General features: G+C 39.2%; 1 protein-coding gene across 2 annotated transcripts in view; it reads right to left on the bottom strand.

The window, feature by feature from the left end:
* Positions 1 to 243: 243 nt before the first annotated feature.
* The window catches only part of LOC306857834 (protein phosphatase 1B-like), a 39,578-nt gene continuing 19,961 nt past the window's right edge, over positions 244 to 19,860 (bottom strand). Inside the window, exons 2-6 of one of the 2 annotated variants that reach the window (XM_079398044.1) lie at positions 11,093 to 11,938; positions 8,076 to 8,193; positions 7,460 to 7,571; positions 5,135 to 5,192; positions 244 to 1,565 (exon numbers count right to left, since the gene is read on the bottom strand). In XM_079398044.1, the coding sequence (XP_079254170.1) occupies positions 1,536 to 1,565; positions 5,135 to 5,192; positions 7,460 to 7,571; positions 8,076 to 8,193; positions 11,093 to 11,923 (1,149 nt within the window). In that variant the 5' untranslated portion in view covers positions 11,924 to 11,938 and the 3' untranslated portion in view covers positions 244 to 1,535. Of the gene's footprint in view, positions 1,566 to 2,319; positions 4,463 to 5,134; positions 5,193 to 7,459; positions 7,572 to 8,075; positions 8,194 to 11,092; positions 11,939 to 19,860 lie in introns of those variants that run through there. The other variant, XM_079398043.1, reaches the window with a different exon arrangement.

The following is a 19,860-nucleotide window of genomic DNA, read 5'->3' as shown; positions in this document are numbered from 1 at the left end:
CCAGAGCAGGTGAAGTCGATGAATAATCAACCAAAAACAAAAAGGAGGAAGAAAAGTGCCTCCAGAGCACGTCTGTGTCCAATGATCGCACAGCGCAGAAAAAAACTCACACGTGAAGTACATGGAGTAAGAACGTGAATGTATACGATGAAGCTAATCAAACAATAAATGCACATATGAAATTGTTACGCATGAGCATGTACAGCTGGGTGCGTGAAGGTATATGCATTGTGTATCAGTGTGTATAAGGGGTACATTCATTCATAGCCAACTGTCCTGCAATTACACCCTTACAGCATGGTTCGCCTTTTACAGGCACGATTCAAATACAATCCTACATTAAGGATTACCAACAAAAAAAAAAAAAAACCCGGAACCATTCAATGAATATTCAAGTACCTATCAGCCAGTCTGAGGAGAGAGCATCCTCTCCCACTCTTTCACTCCGCTGGTAAAGGAGAAAAAAATTATATATATAGCTATATACACATACATATTTCTGCAGTTTCACTTTAGAAATACTCTACCTTCTCAGTTTCTTTCATATAGTTTTTGTATTTTTGTAATCAAATGTGAGTGCAATCAAACAATACCAATTATGCCATATAATTTGTAATAAAAAAAAAGTTAAAAATGCCGAGTCAAAATGATAGAGGGGGAAACTATTTGAAATTCGACTATTTTGTTAGAGAAAACCACAAACCAGAAGGCAAGCTGATGGGGAGAGCAGGGAACAAAGAGTACTGCGAAAAAGAGGTGAAGGAGTTCAGTTTTTATGTACTGTCTCTGAGGCGACTGTGAGAAAGTCACCGTGACAAGCTCCTCCAAATTCATAGCGGGTTTGCAATAATCTCCTGCTGTCAAGATTTGAGTCTCAAGAGCGTCCTAGGATTTTTTTCTTTTTTAATTTTCATGTTTAACAGCAAGCACTAAAATGAATGACAATATTAGAAAGCTGCCTCTGCCCCAAAAGAGAGAAAGAAAAATCCACAACAGATACATTACATTTGTGTGGCTGCTGTCCAGCTGGTGGGATAGAGCCTGTTAAGAGTCGCAGGGTTAAAGAAGAGGGTGGCAGAAACGGTGAACAAGAACTGAGATCATGCCTCCAAAAAGCTGCACATGCATGATGTGAAAGGGTTCAAAAAGAGCCGCATCTGAACGAGGGTCCCTGTCCCTCTCAGAGCTCGCTGGCCCTGCCCTCCTCCAGCTGAGTTCAGAGTTCATGCCTCCAAATTAGCATCCAGCAACTTCTGTGTAATGGACACAGATTTCAGGAGGAAGGGGGTGGGGGGAGTAAAAATAAATTTCTCTACCATACAATGCAGTTCTAAAAAACAAAACAAAACAACAACAACATAACATTTCTGTAGTTTTCTCATCTTTAAAAACAAGCGTATGCATTCCCAGACTCGTCGTTTTAACATTTCCTATGACGCCCTCCGAATTGAAACCAAAAAAAGTGTGAGAGCGAGGGTTTTCTTGTGTGAACTGAGGACATTCTCATGTGGTTCAGAAGCCGTTGGCTGCTCGGGCTACCAGGGGTCGTCCAGGTCACCTCCGCTCTGCGACAGGGAAAAAACAAGAAAGGGAAAGAAATGAGCAAATAGAGAAAAATTAAAACTGGTAAAACACTCACTAGAGAAAACTGGGGACGTAAAAGAAACAATGAAACTTGTGAGGGTGTAAAAGACAAGAAAAGGAGACAAAAGGAAGATTTCCTAATTTTCCAATTCAATGAAGCATGGACATGGTTTTACATAGTTCTGATAGGGAAAAAATTAAGTTTGGGGTCAGTAAGATTATCATCACTTATTTTAAAAATGTAATTTTATTAAGCAAGGATGCAATATTTCACAGTATTAATGTATTTTTGATCAAATAAATGCAGTCTTGGTGAACATAAGAGACTTCTCATTCTCAACAATGTTTTTGAAAATCATCAAATACAGACCCCAAACTTTTAAACCAAACCTACAGGTGACTCAAATGTAGACAGTGGGCCAAAAAACTATCCAATAACATTAAAACAGCATAAAACCAAAATAGGAGAGGTTACATTAATCTGTGTGTTCCATCTGAAAAGAAAACTATTTTCCCCTGCTTTTAAATGATTAAGGCACATTTGAAGCTCACTTACCTCAAGCCTCAAACTTCCACTAAACAAGGCTCATGAGTAAGAACATAAGCCATATCTGATTATGAAGGGTAGTTAAGAGTGAACAAGTTCTTACAAGAGCTATTAAAGTGCTCATGAGACTCAGTATTTTGTGTGGTGTGCTCTCAAATTTAATAATGAATGGGAGCAAAGACAGATATCAATAGTTGAATTTGATTTATTTTGAACTTCAGCGTGACACAAAATGAATACAAACCTTTGCCCAGAAAAAAAAAAAAAATCAAAACCTAAAGTAGCAAATACTGCTCTATGGACAATTAAGCCCTCCGATTCTGCTGAGCCTGTATATTAGTAACATTAGTTTAATATAACAATGGCAGCATTATGCATGCACTTACGCTAACTGTTAAGAGGATTATATAGTTTGTGTTATGCATTAACTTCCAAATCAACAAAGCAATCAGCTTCAAATGGCTTGATAAATCAGCCAAAGAAAACAAAAGTAGTTTGGAACATCAGATAATTTGCGATATGACAATCCACATGGACAGAAATCAGCTTGCTTTCCAAAACCTCGGGTCATAAGAATAAGATAAGAAGCCCTGTGCAAATACTGCAGTGTACAGACATTCACGAATGATCATGTAGCAGCGTTGCCTAATGTGTAGATTGCATTAAGTCCTTCTAAAGGTAAAGCAGTCTGTACTGTCCCCTCTCAACGAAAGACTTTTACATTGCAAATGTAAAGTCATTGACTGATTGCATCAGCACAACAGGCGAAAGGGGAATTTTGCAAGAACAAATGATTGTGTAAGCTTCTATAATCTCATACGGTCCATGCTTATAAAGCCAGTGCATTTCCATTTTGTGCTTCTTCCTCAAGGACACACCTGGATTGTAGAGTTAACTGTGAATACTCAAAGAGCAGACACAGGACAATCATATTTAAGAGGTCAGCTCAAATTATAAACCGTTATGAAAGAGATATGGAGAGAGAGAGAGAAAGATGCACACATAAACAGCATTAGAGTTCCCTTTAAAATGGTGAAAGAATTGCTTTTGATCAGTGAATCTCGCATTTCAAACTTTTGATTCACATACACACAAGCACACTACATAAAGAGCATAATAGAAGCTGTACCTGATGTTTACTACAGTACGTTAATATCCTATAACTATTATCAGCCACGTGACAACCCAGAATACGGAGTACACATGCATCGCATGGCACGAGAGCAAACAGTTGTGTGTATTCTTGGCACTGCCCAGATTGTCCACTTAGACCATTGTGATTTCAAATGGTTAACTACTTACATGGGTAAACTCTTTGGGTGTGAAACAGTGCTGATCAAATCATTCAGACCTAACAGTATTCAAATTTCCTTAAAAGGGACAGATCACCAAAAATGAATTATTTACCATTCGTGTCATTCCAAACCTGTAGGACTTACTTTTGCAGTACACAAGAAAACAATGTTTTTCACCTATGCAATTAAAGTCTTTGATTGTGCAAAAAACTAAACTAAATCTAAAAACAAAACAAAAAAAGACAAACAAAACAAATCTTCCAAAATATATTTGTGTTCCATAGAATAAAGTCATTTAAGTCTGGAATGACATGACGGTGAGTAGATGACAATTTTCACGTCTAGGTGAACTCTAACACTTCATTAGATTACACCTCCATGTCTCATTTTAAAAAACACTAGGCTAGGTGCAGAGATGTGAAAGTGCTTACTGCAGACAGAGCTGGGATATGCCAAGGTTAAACTCACTTGCAGTTGCAGAGCAGGTTTTTAGTGATAAGAACTCTCCGCAAAACTTCCTCTGTATGTGACTTCTACTGTTTACAGGGATCACAAACACAAAACATCCACCCAAAGTGCCATTACAAATCCATAAAGATAACCAAAAACCTGCACTGGAAGTGCTTTAAGGAGGAAGATTGCCAAAAGCAACCTAGCAATCTGGGCCAGAGAGCAGGTCTGGGGAAAGGGGTTTGATAGCAGGGTTGGGTTTAGTGGGTACTAAATAGGGTCATGCAGTGGGGGCGCCAGAGAGCTCGTCCAGAGACTGTGACGTAGCGGCTTCGTCCTGTCCCTCCTCAGAGCTGAGGGGTTCAGTGGCCGGGGACGGAGGGGGCGAGGGAGGTTCCTCCTTGGGGTCGGTCCGTGTCGAGGCGCCTGTCCAGCAGGACAGCCGGTAACTGGAAAGCGCCTGCTCCAGCACTTGGCGGTATTCACCTCGGTGACTAAGCCGGAACTGTCGTAGCGCCTCCAGCAGGTGGGCGGCGGCGGAGCTGCCTTCTTCCTCCTCACCGCCGGCTGCTCCTCCCTGGCTGTCCTGGTGCAAGACGCCAGTGTCAGTGGACAGAGCAGGTTAAGAGACCCCACTAAGAACGGGCCACCTGCCCATGACCTTACACTGCCTTTTCATTTAGAAAGCAGCACGCTTGAGGAGCGATAAAATGTGTGGCGAATGAGTGTTAGTCTGTGTGTGCGCGCAAGGGTACAAAAGATGCAGGTGCTTGTCAACACACGTCTCTTCTCACAAGTCTTAGAGCAATAAACTCGCTGAAGTAAGCATTACCAAGATGTGGACACAAATACAAACCGTCGCAGAGTGGCACAAGCACAGACGGACAAACAAAGCCAAGGCCTGCACAAAAAGCCTTGCATTTAAATCTTAAATGCAGAGGCACTGCTTTTAAAGATAGTGGTGTTTGGATATTTAATCTGCCCTATATATAAATCCATCTCTGAGTACCAGATATGCTTCCCTAAGTAGGACATTTGCTAATCACTTGCTAAATGTATCACTCGCAAATGATCAAGGGAGTAAATGTATGCATGAATGCGTCACCTAGATCTATATTAAGTCAAAATATTTGCAGGTGTTATACATTAAAAGTACTGTAAGATGATGAGTAAATGGATGGACTTAAGTCTAAGCAAGAAGACTCAAGTGACCTTTTGTTCTGTTCTTATGAGATAAAAACAGCAAGGAAACACTCACCCCATCTTCTTCTCTGTGTGGGTTTAGCCTGTTGTAAACGGCCTCAATTACACTACGTCTGGATGAGAGAAGAGAGACAGATTAGACAACTCTAAACACCCTACTGAAGATAATAGTGAGAAGTTTATATGGTCCACAGCAAAACCACAGAACCACAAATAAATCACTTTTTTGCACATTACATAGGGGGATAGATGAAAAAAACTTTTGCACCAAGAATCAATATTTTTGTTAATTATTACATAAATATAGATACTTTAAAATATAATTTTTTAAAAATAAAAATATAATTACACATTATATAGTAGGAGTAATAAATGTACAGCTATATTTTACCTCTTGAATCTAATATACAATTTTTTTTATTTTTTTCCCCCACCTTTATGGTATATTCTCAAACATCGAATAAATATTTTGTTAATTTTCTCAATATTTATATAATATAGTATTATATTTTATAGAATTATATAACAAAGATAAAATTTTCACTTAAATATAAAATTCTTATTTTATACCAATAAGCCAGAAATAATTTTTATGTTATGGCCAATATTTGAGATGGTTAAAATTAAAACTCTATACAGTGTTGCCAACTGCTTTCAATTGGAAGTAGCTAAAACTGGTAGCTAAATGTCACTAGATGACATCACAATGGCAAATTCACTGATCTATATAAAGATGAATATAGATCAGTGGGCAAGATGAGAATATAGATAAAGTTGGTCCAAAAAGTTGCTATTTTTGTCCCCAAATTTTTTTTAAAAGTCTCAAGAGGGGTGGGGAAGTCGCTAAATCTAGCTACAAAATTGCTAAATTGGCAACACCGACTCTATACAATTATGTCTAATTGAATGAGAAATAAAATGGTGTGCTATGAATTTAGGTATCACAACATTATAATGTGTACAATACTAAGTGCTAAACTGGAAAAAAAGAAAATTAGCATGCACTACTAAACTAATTAATCAGTCTATGATCAATACTATCAGATATTGATAAAGACAAAAAATAATTACAAACCTCTGAAGACCAAAGCGCAATATTATTTCTATTCAAATAACAATTCAGCAACATATTACGGTTTTAAAGGTGCCATAGAATGGAAAACTGTCTTTACCTTGGCATCGTTGAATAATAAGAGTTCTGTACATGCAAATGACATGAGCCTCAGACACCATTGTTTCCTCCTCCTTATGTAAATCTCGTGAATAAAAAAAAGACCATAACACATCAGAACATAACACTCGGGATCACTAATAGTTACGCCCCCAACATTTGCATAATACCTGCCCATGTCCTAGGCCAGCAGCCAACCGAACCATCAGAAGTTCTGCAGGTATTGTGAAGAAATACGAGCAAGGACAACAGCGAAAATGGCAGATCATGGGAATAAATGTTATGTTCCAGGCTGTGCAGGGGCAGTGAAGTGCAGGGACGGGTTGGTGTCTGTATTCAGAAAGGTGCGGAAAACAAATAACGTGTTTTAATAAAATAACGTGAGCCACTAAAGGGACATGATTAGCTCCTTGCTAGCTGTAGCCTGTTACAGTACATAAGATTTCACTTACTACATAAACAGAGTAAGGAGAGATGACTGAGGATGATGGCGAATGATTTACAGATCCTGAGCACCACTGACAAGTATCTGATCTTGTGAAATGTGTGGTAAGTACTGCCGCTCCATAGTATAAAGTACATGTGATCGCGAATCTCGAAACTGAAAGTAAAACGCGATCGTGCATTCCCAAGCAGTTTCAATGCCCAGCATATTAAAAGCGGCTCCCTGATGCCCGCATTTTATTTACAGTAGAATTACCCAACGATATAACTGCGCAAGAAAGTATTGAAAGTATTGTTTCCTTCCTGTGAGCTACTGAAATGAGCCGCCAGTCAGAGCAGAGCTCAACATTGAGCCGCACTGTGAAACAGCCAGTCAGAGCCGAGCTCAACATTTTTATTCATGACCCTTCCAAATAAGGTAATAACAGACCATTTAATTCTAGGGACAAATCCAAGGGTTGTAAATGCACATGTAAAAGCGTTTCTGGAGATTTTTTCCCCTTACCTAAGCCACATACCTTCTATCAGAGAACAATTTCAAATATTGTATCAATGCATTCTATGGCACCTTTAAATAATTCAACACTAGAAGAATCACTTATTTTTTTATCATGACCCAGATATCAATATAATATTACACCGCCATGTGTCTGCGGTTTACCAGCCCTAACACTATAGTAGGGCAATTAAAAAATTTGCTTTGATCAGCATAGATGTAATATGAAGAACCACAAGGACAAATGTAACTTAATTTTGGACCCCTACTTGCTAGCGAGACCACCACCCGGTGGCAGGTTGGGGATGCTCTCAGGGCGAAGGTTGTGCATGACATGGCTTAGATCTGGGATGCCTTCCTCCCCTGACTTCTCCATGATTTCTGCAGAGAGAGACAATTATATTACACATGTAGGGCAACACACTGCTAATGGAAGCCTGGAGCGTTTCCTCCACTGTGACTGCTGCCGTGAAACCTTAGAATGATGTAAGCACAGGATCAACCATCCCACTTATCGAGGCAGTGTGAGAAAAATAATATCCAGCCAGAGAAAGAATGCCAAACAGGTTTCATTACAGCTGTCCTAACTACATGTCAAATGGAAAAACACTAGAATTGTTTTCAGAATGAATATATTCCCCATCCAGGACAGAGCCTACGAGCCTCCAGATAGTTTAGAACATGCCAGAATGTTGAAAGATAAGAACCAGAGGCATAAGAGGAGAACTGCAATCCAAACAGTGCTCACACAGAGCAATTTTAAACCCCATGACTGACACTGAGGTCTGGTATTAGTACTTTTTGAATTACAAGATGGCCTTTTCCACCACACTGGATGTACAATGCAGAAAACTGGCTGACAAATTAACAAGTACTGCCTCTTACCTTCCACACGTGCCTCCAGGAACTTGTCCAACTCTGCCTCCCTCTTAACAGCCTCCTCTGATACCTTCGGTGCATTGGGGAAACATACTAGAACAACACTCATGTTGTCACGGCTTCCCTGGTTAACAAAAAAAGAAGATGGTATGTTTAAAAAAAAAAAAAAAAGGCAGTTCATTAGACAAAAATCCAACCTGTCAAGCAAGTGTTCGCAACGTCACACGCTTCTATTGTAAAAAACTTTAAATCTAGACCGCCTCCGTTTTCGACAAATATTTACCTGGGATGGAAATTTGTGACATCTATTCATAGTTAGATACTAAGCAGGCCTTAACAGTGAAAAATCTTCCAAGTGGATGGGGGAAAAAAGCTTAAGTTTCCAATATATATATGAGCCACACATCGTGAAAAAGCATGAAGAAGGTTACAGACTAATAACGGAAAGCTCTGACATCAACTTGAGCAAATCCATGCCAGATACAAGAGCTGTGACATCACTCACAAAGTCCCAGGCTCTGTCTGAGCATCTGGAGAGCTGGTGTCTACACAGGCAAAAGGCTTGTGTGTGTTTTTGGAGGGTATTGGAGGGTTTGGATTGTTGAATGCCATGAGACCATCAATGAAACGCATAAAAGCAGCGTGGAAAGGGGAGTGGGGATTGTTTTAATAGAATCACGAGTCATACACAGCATGTCTGTCTAATGAGACTAGCAGGACTGTAAAGATTACATAAAGACTCAATGGTTTGGCTTCTTAAAGCCATGCAACTAATGTAAAACAGAATAAATAGACTTAGAGGGTACCCACTAGGACAAAAAAACAAGATTTAAAAAAAAAAAAAAAAAAAGTTGACCCAAAAAAGTAATTTACTCAGTTTGAGTTTTAATGCACACAGCTAATGCACACAAGTCTAATTTAAAAACATATGACCCTGGCAAATGGTTTCATTTTAATGAGTCAGTGGTTCTAAAATTAACAATATTTAAAAAAAATAAAATAAAATTATGAAATTGAAGTTGTGTCGTCACTGCAGGAGGGCTGGGTTTTGACAAATTTCATGATTCTATTTGATTTTGATTCACAAGCGTCCGATTTGATTCAAATGTTGATTATTTTGTATATATATCAAGTACAGTACAACCACATTTTTTTTTTCAAGAAAAAAAAAAAAAAAACAATCATTCAACTAATGCTGTAAAATATACATGAAAGTCAGTTGGTACTACATTACTATAATACTGAAGGTTAAAATTAACTATACAAACGCTTAAATTACACTCAATGAAGTTATAATAATAAAGTTACAATTACATAATTATATTTCTACTTCAATTCATTTTTTTAATTTAAATGGTGGCTGTCATAAAAACTTGATTTTATTTAAACTAAACACTGAAGAACAGTAATAAAAATTATAATGTTATATGCGGCATATATTTAGCAAAACGCTCCTCTCTAGAGTTCATGCTTCTCTTAAACTGAGGCGCCACAGCGATCTGTCACTCCAAATTAAACCGCACCAAAACGGCATTTATTGTTCGAATACTGTAATAAAATAAAATGGACAGAATTTTAAATGTGACACTGTATTATGTCAAAAGTAACAGCACAAAGCTTATTGCGATTTAGGCTATTAGATGGGAGGTGCGCTTCAATGTTCAGCTCGTTAAATGAATACAGGCTAGATTAAAATCGAAAAATCAATATTTTTTTTATTCAGCCCTATACCGTAGGTTGAATCAATTTATTGTGCTGTTCTAGAAATATTCTTCTAGAACAGAGTAGGAATGTAACGATTACCGGTTTGATGATAAATCATGATAAAATTCCCCAGGGTTATTATTACCGTTTCATTTTTTAATTATCATTAAAACCGTATTCGATTACCGCAACTTGAACAGCTCACGATAAATGAATACTGTAGCATAAAGCACAGTTTTAAGTAACAGTCTCACGAGTGCACAGCAGCAGAGTAGTTTTGTTTTGAGTGAAAATAGGGTGGAAAAGCTGGGAGGTTTTAAGAGTGCTGAGGGAATTATACAAATTAATTTATGAAGTAATTAATTATATAAATGTACCTCTGTCTGAAGGTTCTGAAACGATCTGTCATCAGAAACGATTTGATGGCATTTTGTTTTTATCTTTGCTCCATGTAAGACCTAAAGAAGTGTTCTTAATCGCTCTGCTTTGTCCACGGAGTTTACAGAAAACGGCTGTAATTCAGCTTTTCCATAAGCGCCACCTGCTGTCAGAGGGTGGATTTACAGAGACTTTTACATTCAGTCTGTGTGCCGTTTCTGTCTGGCCAAAAATGGACCAAATTTGCATGTCCTGCTGTAGCCTAAATATTGACCGGTTGATGAAAAACAAGCTTATGTGGATTCTACATATTTAAACAATTCAGTTAAGTTATCTAGAATTATTTATGGAACAGATAAAATACATAACCATTTATTAATCAATTATCATTTTGACAAGCGTTTTCTTTATTTAAAGGCTGAAATGTGAGGTTTAGCTTTTTATGAAACTTTTTCAATGCTTTATTTGAAAATTTACATTAGATATTTGAACATGCTATTAAACTGTTGTCAGTCAAGTTGTCATTTAAAATAAGAACATCATTGGTAATGTTATTGCTTTAGTGATTATGCAAACAAAAAGTCATTTTATTTATTGTTTGTTGATTTTTTAAATATAAAACTTGTGTCGGTACTTTTTGAACATCTCCAGCACATTAACAACACCGTGATAATACTGATAACCGGGATAATTTGTGTCACTATAATCATGATCAGAAATTTTCATACCGTTACATCCCTAGAACAGTCATATTTTATGGCACAAATACAATCAAGATCACTAGTGACAGAAGTGCTTCTTCAAGCGATTTTGAAGTAATTTGGCTCCTAAATGTTTAAGGTAACTAAATGTTAATGAGGGTAAATGAGGGTTAATGAGTAAATTACATTGTTCATTTTTTGGATGAAACATGCTTGAGACTTCTGCTGTGATGTCCTAACCTTATGTAAACAGGTGTCCACCACAGAGTTGCAGACCTTCTCCAAGTCATCCCACACTTCTAGCCGAGAGCGCACAAAATCACACAGCTCCTCGTTGCTCATCACATCCCAGATGCCATCGCAGGCGAGCACCACAAACTCATCCTCTTCAGAAACACGTGGGATTTCAAACACCTCCGGTTCCGGAGATACCAGCTGCTCAGTGGGACCCTTCCCATCCACACACTTGTAGTCATAGTCCCCCAGGGCGCGTGACACAGCAAGTGAACCATTCACCCTTTGGATCATCACAGAACCTCCTGCGTTTTGAATACGCTCTTTTTCACGTGGGTTGCACGGCTTGTGGTCTTGTGTGGAGAACCGTACCTGTCCGATGCGGCTGAGTACGGCACGGGAGTCTCCGCAGTTGATGAAATAGAGGTGCTCAGGGGACACCAGCACGCCGACTGCCGTGGAGCCGCTACGATCCATACCGTTACGTAGGTCTGAGAAGTTGCGCATGTACTCGTCGATCTTCAGGAAGCCAGAACGAATGCCGATTTTAACGCCCTCCACGGAGTCGGGCCCCGAACGGAAGTCCTCGTTGCTGGTTATGATGTGCTCCAGCAGGTGTTTGGAGCAATAGTTGGCTACGCGGGAGCCTGCGTGACCGTCGTACACTGCAAAGAAGGACCAGTCGTCCAGGCCGTGCGGTAGACCCACAACGGCTGTGTGCGCATCCTCCATCTCTACCCGCCAGCCCTGCATGCTGCTCAGGCCGAAGCGCAGATCGTTGCCCGCTCCGTGAGCATTGTGTTTCTCTGTCTTCGGTTTGTCCAAGAAGGCCCCCATGGCTTAGGACACCGTCTGCAAAAGAAAGAGGGATGCAAAGTTGTTTTACATGAGAAAAAGCAAAATGACACTTATGTACATATTACAACTAGAGATCGACCGATATATCGATTTACCAATATTTTTCCCGATATTTAAGCATTTTTCCATAATCGGATATCGGTTTTGTAATATCGGATTCACCAATAAACACCGCCATCTTGTGGACGTTTTGAGAATTGCGCGCAGGATCGCAATTGCAGCGCATCTGAGGGGAGGGGAGACAACAACAACGGCGTGCAGGTACTCAATTTGCTGTAGTTAGTAAACTATTTAATATTACAGTCATTAATGCACAAATTAGATGTATTACATAGAGCCAAGTTGCATAAACTACATATCAGGCATTTAAGAAATATGATAAATAAGATACTCTGTCAAGCCCTGTCCCTATAAAGATATAACTTTGCCTGAAATAACACAGCCATGAATTAGCGCATGTTGGAAATAAAAGCGCTGAATTGAATTCTCTCTCTGTGGTCTATTAGTCTCGTGAAGTCGGAGTCATGTAGATAATCTGTCAAGTCCTCTCCAAATAAAGACGTAACTTTGCATGAATGATTGCATGTTGGAAATAAAAGCATTGAATTTAATTCTCTCTCTGTTGTCTATATGCTCATCATTAGTCTTGTAAAGCCGCTTTCATATTGCAGTTCACTCAGCGGTTGATGCTCAAGAAATGCTCAGCACGGCCACTGCATGTAACTTTTAACAAGATTCACTTTTTTGAAGCACCCTAAATTGTATTAACACTTACTATATAACCATTATTTCGTTTATAAACATATAAATTAATACAACTATGGAAATTCTCTGCAATCGATCGCAGTTTGAGTAGCCTATAGTTCTGTGTAAAGGCATATAAACCGCGCTGTCAGCAGCATAATTTAGAGCATGCCAGTTGAGAAATGCAATAAAATACAATGCTTGTTATATTCCAATATTCCAGAGAATATTATTCCGTGAATTAACATTATCCAGTGAATTATTCTTCACTCTTTCGCCTATTAAACAGCTTATAAACCTACTAAAACTGTAGTTAAAAATGAAGTTGATATGACTCCTTGTCCTTCATTTTCTCCATTGGAAAACATTAGACATTCTACGTTTATTTTGCTTACTGCTAATATTAGTGTTGCTGCTATAGCTTTTTATAAATAAAATGTTTTTTATTGTTGTAATACGAAGATTAAATTGAACATGACAGGGCTCTAGACCAAAATGGTAATTTTTTGCGAGTTAAAATTTGACGTGGTCGCATTTGTACGAGTGCCTGGTCTACGCTGCTCCAAAGCATCTGCTTCATACAGCGCGCGCTGCTACATTATAGCAGGAGTCAGATTTCACTGAGATCACGTGAAGTGAGGTGAGCGCGAAGGTGCGCGTCGCGAATGGAGCGCAACGGAGGATTTTATTTTCAAACTAAAGTAAAAGACCGCTTCTTAAATCAGAGAAGGTGAACATGGTGGTATTCTTGTAGAAAAAAAACCATGCAAGTCCTGTCAGCTACAGCCAGTTTAGTTTTACTTTTATTTTCGTTTTGAGAAGCTTGTTATCTTAGCTGTTTACCTCACGTTATGCTATGGAGGCTTTCCTTAATTAAAAAAAATATTAATATTTATTTGCTTCCTCAGAGTTTGCTAACATTCTGTAATATACTCGGTATATAAGACAGCATGTGATGTGTCCTGTGCCATGCCTCGTCTTATTCGTTTTTGTCAATAAATGTTATGTAAGCTAGTTTGTCATTGTCAACGTACTGTTTTATTGTTGTTCCGCTTGTATAGATATAAGCAAAACAGACAATTATCTTTTCTTGTAAAATGTGACACCAAGATCGCAAATTTGAAAGTGAAAGCGCATGAAAAAGGAATTCCTGTTCACAAAATTTAAAACACAAATGAAAAAGAACGAGTTGAATGTTGAACACTTTCATTACCATATAACTATAAACTATGATAAAAGTCCATCAGCATGCACTGATTAATCAAATGTTCAAATGTTCAAAAACAAAAAAACTAATTGCAAACAAATTATGTGCTCGTGCGACCAACTGAGAAAGTTAGTCGCAAAAGTGAGATCAGTGGGAAGAATGAGTCTAGAGCCCTGCATGAAAGACTGCTAATTCTCAAAACATTTTTTGTTAGGATGACTGAAAGTAGGAAAAATCAAAGTGAAGTATGGACATACTTCACGCAGTCATTTATTTACTTTATAACAGTAAATAAATATCGGTTCTGCATATCGGTTATCGGGCACATAAACATGCAAATAATTGGTATAGGTAATAAAAAAAAGAAAAAAAATCAATATCGGTCGATCACTAATTACAACAATAAGGTGCAGTTTGAGAAGTTAAAGGGATGGTTCACCCCAAAATGAAAGTTCTCATCATATACTCACCTCGTGTCATCTCACAATCGCAAGGCTTTGGTTAATCTTCAAAACACAACTTAAATGAAACCTTTGAGGTTTCTGTACCTTCATTGAAAGAGTCCAGGTGACCAAAATGAAAAAGATCTAAAAAAAAAAGTAATTGGGGCAGCATAAAATGAAACCATAAGAATATAGAGCTTTAATCCAATATCATATCTCTTATGACATCTTTATAACCTTTTTAGATCTTTTAAGTTTTGGCAACCTGGTTGCAACAACAAAAAATAAGTAAAATTAAAAATTGTATTTAGGTGAACTAACCCTTTAACAAAAGCATATTGTTATAACTAAATGTGTAACTGGTCATTTAAAATCAACAAAGACTGGTTGGCCTTTCAGTACATTTTCCAAACAAACACTTCAGCCCACCAGCAAAGCTGTAGCACTGACAACAATGTTCTTTAGCATTACACAAAGTCATCAATCCTCTTTTGTTCATAAAACCAGTGTGTGTACAAATGAAAACATTAGATGAGAATGAAGGCTTTGGAAGTTACCGACAGATTTTGACGTGATCTCTAAAGGCTACTGTAACAGCAGATACGAATATAATATCAGAAACTGTCAAAAGCTCATCAAAAAGCAACTCATACAGACAAGCCTCAGACAAGCCTCAGCAATTACGTTCATCAAGACTGATAAAATACAGTGTGCAAGAGCATTAGAAGACTACAGTAGTCATCAATTACTGAGTAGGCAGCGAATAAAAAAAACCAGGGCACATTGGAAAACATTCAGGAGAAATTGAGAAATTCTTTGTAGAAGTGGAATGTACTGATTTACTTCACTGGTTAACTTGACCTATAGCATAATACAGTATACACAAACACTACCATTAATTTTTTTGGAAAGTCTTTCATGTTCACCAAAAATGAAATTACTTCAAATAAATCTTTTCTATTTAATATTTTACTGAATTTATTCCTTAGACAGCAAAGCTGAATTTTCAGAAGCCATAACTCCAGTCTTAAGTGTTACATGATCCTTCAAAAATCATTGTGAACAGAGAGATACATCAGGTTTCCTAGATGAACAAAGTTCAAAGAACAGCATAATTTTTGTAACAAATGCTGTAATAATATTGGTCAATCTTCATTCTCAAGCAATGAGTTGGTAGAATGACTAGGATTTCAGGGGTGGCTCAGAAATACAGCGGAAATGAAAGTTTCCTATCAATCTATCTCCTCACAACATTCCAGGAGGAGCAATACCTAAAAGAAAGTGTAAGGATGTCCAAAAAAAAAGGCTTCTGGACAAATAGGCTACGCAGACCGACGGGGTGTGTCCAGACGGTAACTCAAGCTCCTGCATCACCTTTCATCTAGAGTATCATCTCTTCCATGAACCACACTTGAAAAGAAAAACACAAACTGGTTTTGGCCATCTTTACCTCATCCTCAGGACAAGCGCACACACACAGACATCAAACACAAGAGTGTACCTCACAATCACTGAATGCACGCAAAATGCTCTTTAAAAGGAGCTTAGAAGAACTTACAAGGCCAGAGGAAAAATGTATTATTGATCACTACTAAGACAGAAGGCAAAATGTATTTTTCATGAGTCTGATTACCCATCTGAATGCAGGATTAGAAAGTGTGTAGCAGCTTTAAGCTGCTTTGGGCAAACCTCAACTGTAAGACCATTACATGACGCCAGGAATAGCCACTGAAATGTATTACAAGCCCAAATAAGCCATTAGACAAATGGAATGGGAGCCGCTTCATAAGCTACGCGATCACTGCCTGGGACCTTGACCTAGCAAAGCCCAAAAAAAGCTGGTAGGCTACTAACCAACAGTAAGTCAAGGTTTGCCAACCGATATAACAAGCAGGGTCATGGGATAGGTCAAATTACAGTTTCTCTCATTCTCTTAACGCGTCCCTCTTCGCAGGTCTGTTTATGCATTGCGAGAATGAGAACTGGCAGTAGACAGCAGGGCCGAGATCCAGTGAAAGTTCCAGCATTCAGAGGATAATGGGCTCGTCCAAACCAGAGCATGTGGCCCATCAGGGACTAAACTAGAGTTACCCAGAAGGGTGGTGCTCACAGCCAGCTTTTTCGCTCACTACTCCACACACGACAGGCATGGAAGGCATGTGACCAAAAAAGGCGGTCGGGAGCTGGAGAGTGTGTGTTAGTGTGTGTGGTTGGATGAGGGCACAAGTTGTTGTGCAGTGTCATGGCTCGGCTGGCCAGGCTGTCGGCTTGGCCAGTCCTCCCCCTCTGAGCATGGCTCTATTTATATCCCTTCAAGATCAGATTGGGTTACTTGCTTCTGAATGTTGGCAAGGGCGAAGTGCTGCATCTTTATGGCTGTCATTCATGCGGGGCTTCTTCCCAACATTCATGTTCAGACATCCTTGTCAGATCCTCTTCTTTCCGAGGTCTTGAGGCAGGGATGATCTCTGTCAGGAGTAAATAGGCTGATCCATCATGCAGAGCTCGCTTTGATCAAACCCTGCCATTAGTATGGCAGATACACTCGAGAGGAAGCTTTGTTAATGCTTGAGCTTCAAAACAAGCGCACAAGACCAGGTGCAGTAAACGCACGAACGTATCAGATCAAACGCTAATAAACAGGCACAACAGCAGGAAATGAGGGGGGTTTGGAAAGGTGGCTTGATGTAGAAGTGAAGGGAGGATTGAAACCGGACAGCAGAGTTTAGCTTTATCCCCTCTCCACAAAGAGGCAAGTTTAAACATGTATATCTGGTACATCTAAAAGAAATAAGTTTCAATTGGAATGTAGTTCATTGTAAAATGTTATGCATATTCAGAGAATTCAGAGATGTCATTGTCTAGCTCAGTTTAGTTTAAATAGTATCTGAAAAATCTAATTGACGATAATCACTAGAAATTAAGTGTCCCCAACAGAGCAAGCCAGAGGCGACAATCACCTCTAACAGATCAAAAGACCTCAGTAGTCCAATTCATGAAAACATGACTCCCTATGAACTTATTTCTTTTAATGAATGTTTCAAAAGTAAACGGTTTGAATCAGTCTGGTGAATCCTTCACAAAATTAACTCACCAAATCATTCAGAATGGTTACTGAATCAATGTATGACTCACTAGTCTGCAAAATATCCCTTTTAGTGACGTCTACTTTAAAATCAAGTTGTGTGTACTTTTAGAGTTGGGTAATCTGTGGTTTAAATTTGATTCCAACAACTCAAAATAAGTTTGTTGCATTTTTTGTAGCACACAATAAAAAGCTTTTACTCTGTCTACTAAAGATTCATTAAAAACTAAAATCTGTATAAATACTGGTTTTGTATACGACATGGAATTAAGGGCACACTATTTATTAAATATTATTAAATAAATGCAAACAGAATTATGTTGGAAACGCTGTAGTACACAATACGGATCCATAGGGATAACTACTGCTATAATAACTGTGTAAACCAAGAACTCAAAAGAGAAGCATGTTCAAACAGGAGAAACAATTTACTGCTGTAGCAACACTTTGTGAAGGATTAGGATGTTGGAAATGTTGTAGTGATGTATTCTGATGCTGGGGGGGATGGTATTTTTTCTTAGCCTAATTAGACCTAGTGTATGAACAAGTACATGGACATCTTAAAAAGGGCAAAATTGATGTCATAACCCCCAACCTGGTTGAGGCACAATTATGACTTCTATTCCAGTTTTCTTTTAAAGACTCCATTCTAAAAATAAAGACCGAGGCGTCACCAAGCAACTCCAGCACTGAGCTCTAAAAATCAAATCAAATTCAAATTCAAATTTTATTTGTCACATACATATACATACGTAGTACGACATGTAGTGAAATGTATTGTACGACTGTCCAACAAATTGTCCAACAAAATTAGAAAAACCTCAAGTTTACAAAAATACAAATAGAAAAAGTACAGTAACCATATATACAGAATAAACTAGCAATAAAATAAAATAACAAATAGATATGAGAATAAAAAATAGAATATGATTCTATATAGATTCTATAAAAAGTAAAGTGTATGTCAGTGATAAAGTGTCCGTGTGCTGTGCTGTGCAGTGCAGTAAAGTGTATAAGTGAGTAAAAGGATACTAAAGACAAAGACAAATGGTATGTAAGTCCCACTCATTTATCCTTCCGTACCTTCTACAAATTAGTGCAGATTGTACTTGAAAAATGTGCAAAGTGGAAGTGTGGGGTGATGTGATTAGAGTGGAGAGTGGTTTAGACTCCGAATGGCCTGCGGGAAGAAGCTCCTCCTCATTCTCTCTGTGTTCGCCTTCATGGAGCGGAAGCGTCTCCCTGAACGCAGCAGAGAAAAGAGTCCATTGTTGGGATGGCTGAGGTCCTTCACTATCTTCCTGGCCCTGGTCAGGCACCGCTTGCTGTAGATGTCCTGCAGGTTAGGGAGCTCGGTGTGAATGGTACGTTCCGCTGAACGCACCACCCTCTGGAGGGCTCGTCTGTCCTGCATAGTGCAGTTCCCGAACCAGGAAGTGATGCTGCCCGTCAGGACGCTCTCGATGGTGCAGGTGTAAAAAGTCTTAAGCACCCGAGAGGGAAGTCTAAAGTCCTTTAAGCGTCTCAGATGGTACAGACGCTGCCTGGCCTTCTTCACCAGGGTGCTGGTATGACAGGACCAAGTCAAGTCCTGCGTGATGTGGACACCCAGGTATCTGAAGCTGTCCACTCTCTCCACTGGAGTCCCGCTGATCGTGATCGGCTGGTACGACCGCTCCTGCTTCGTACTGAAGTCCACTATCAGCTCCTTAGTTTTGCTGATGTTCAGGTGTAGACTATTCACCTGGCTCCAACTCTCCAGGTTCTTAATCTCCTGTATGTAGGCCGTCTCGTCGTTGTCTGAGATCAGGCCCAACACAACAGTGTCATCAGCAAACTTAATGATGGTGGTGGAGTTGGAAGTGGCCACACAGTCATAAGTGTACAGTGAGTACAGCAGGGGGCTCAGAACACAACCTTGAGGGGCTCCAGTGCTTAGGGTGATGGAGGATGAGGTGTGTTTACCCATCCGTACGGCTTGCTGTCTGTCCTTCAGGAAGCTGGAGATCCATTGGCACAAGGATGTGCTGAGACCAAGGACCTCCAACTTGGAGGTGAGTGTGGAGGGAATTATGGTGTTAAACGCTGAACTGTAGTCCACAAACAGCATTTTTACATAATTCCCTTTTCTGCAGTCCAGGTGACTTGTTGTGGTGTGGAGGAGGTGTGAGATGGCATCCTCCGTGGAGCGGTTATGTCTGTATGCAAACTGTAGTGGATCCAGTGTGTCTGGTAGTGATGCAATGATGAAGTCTCTGACCAGTCTCTCAAAGCACTTCATCACCACTGATGTGAGGGCTACAGGGCGATAGTCGTTTAGGCAGGTGGGCTGCGGTTTCTTGGGGACAGGAACAATGGTGGACTGCTTAAAGCATGAGGGGACTATGGACTGTTCCAGGGAGAGGTTGAAGATCTCGGTGAACACCGGTGCTAGCTG

The sequence above is a fragment of the Barbus barbus genome (genome assembly GCF_936440315.1).
Source record: "Barbus barbus genome assembly, chromosome: 38".
In the NCBI taxonomy this organism is placed as follows: Eukaryota; Metazoa; Chordata; class Actinopteri; order Cypriniformes; family Cyprinidae; genus Barbus; species Barbus barbus.
Note: the sequence above shows the minus strand (reverse complement) of the source record. Positions and strands in the feature narration are given on the sequence as shown.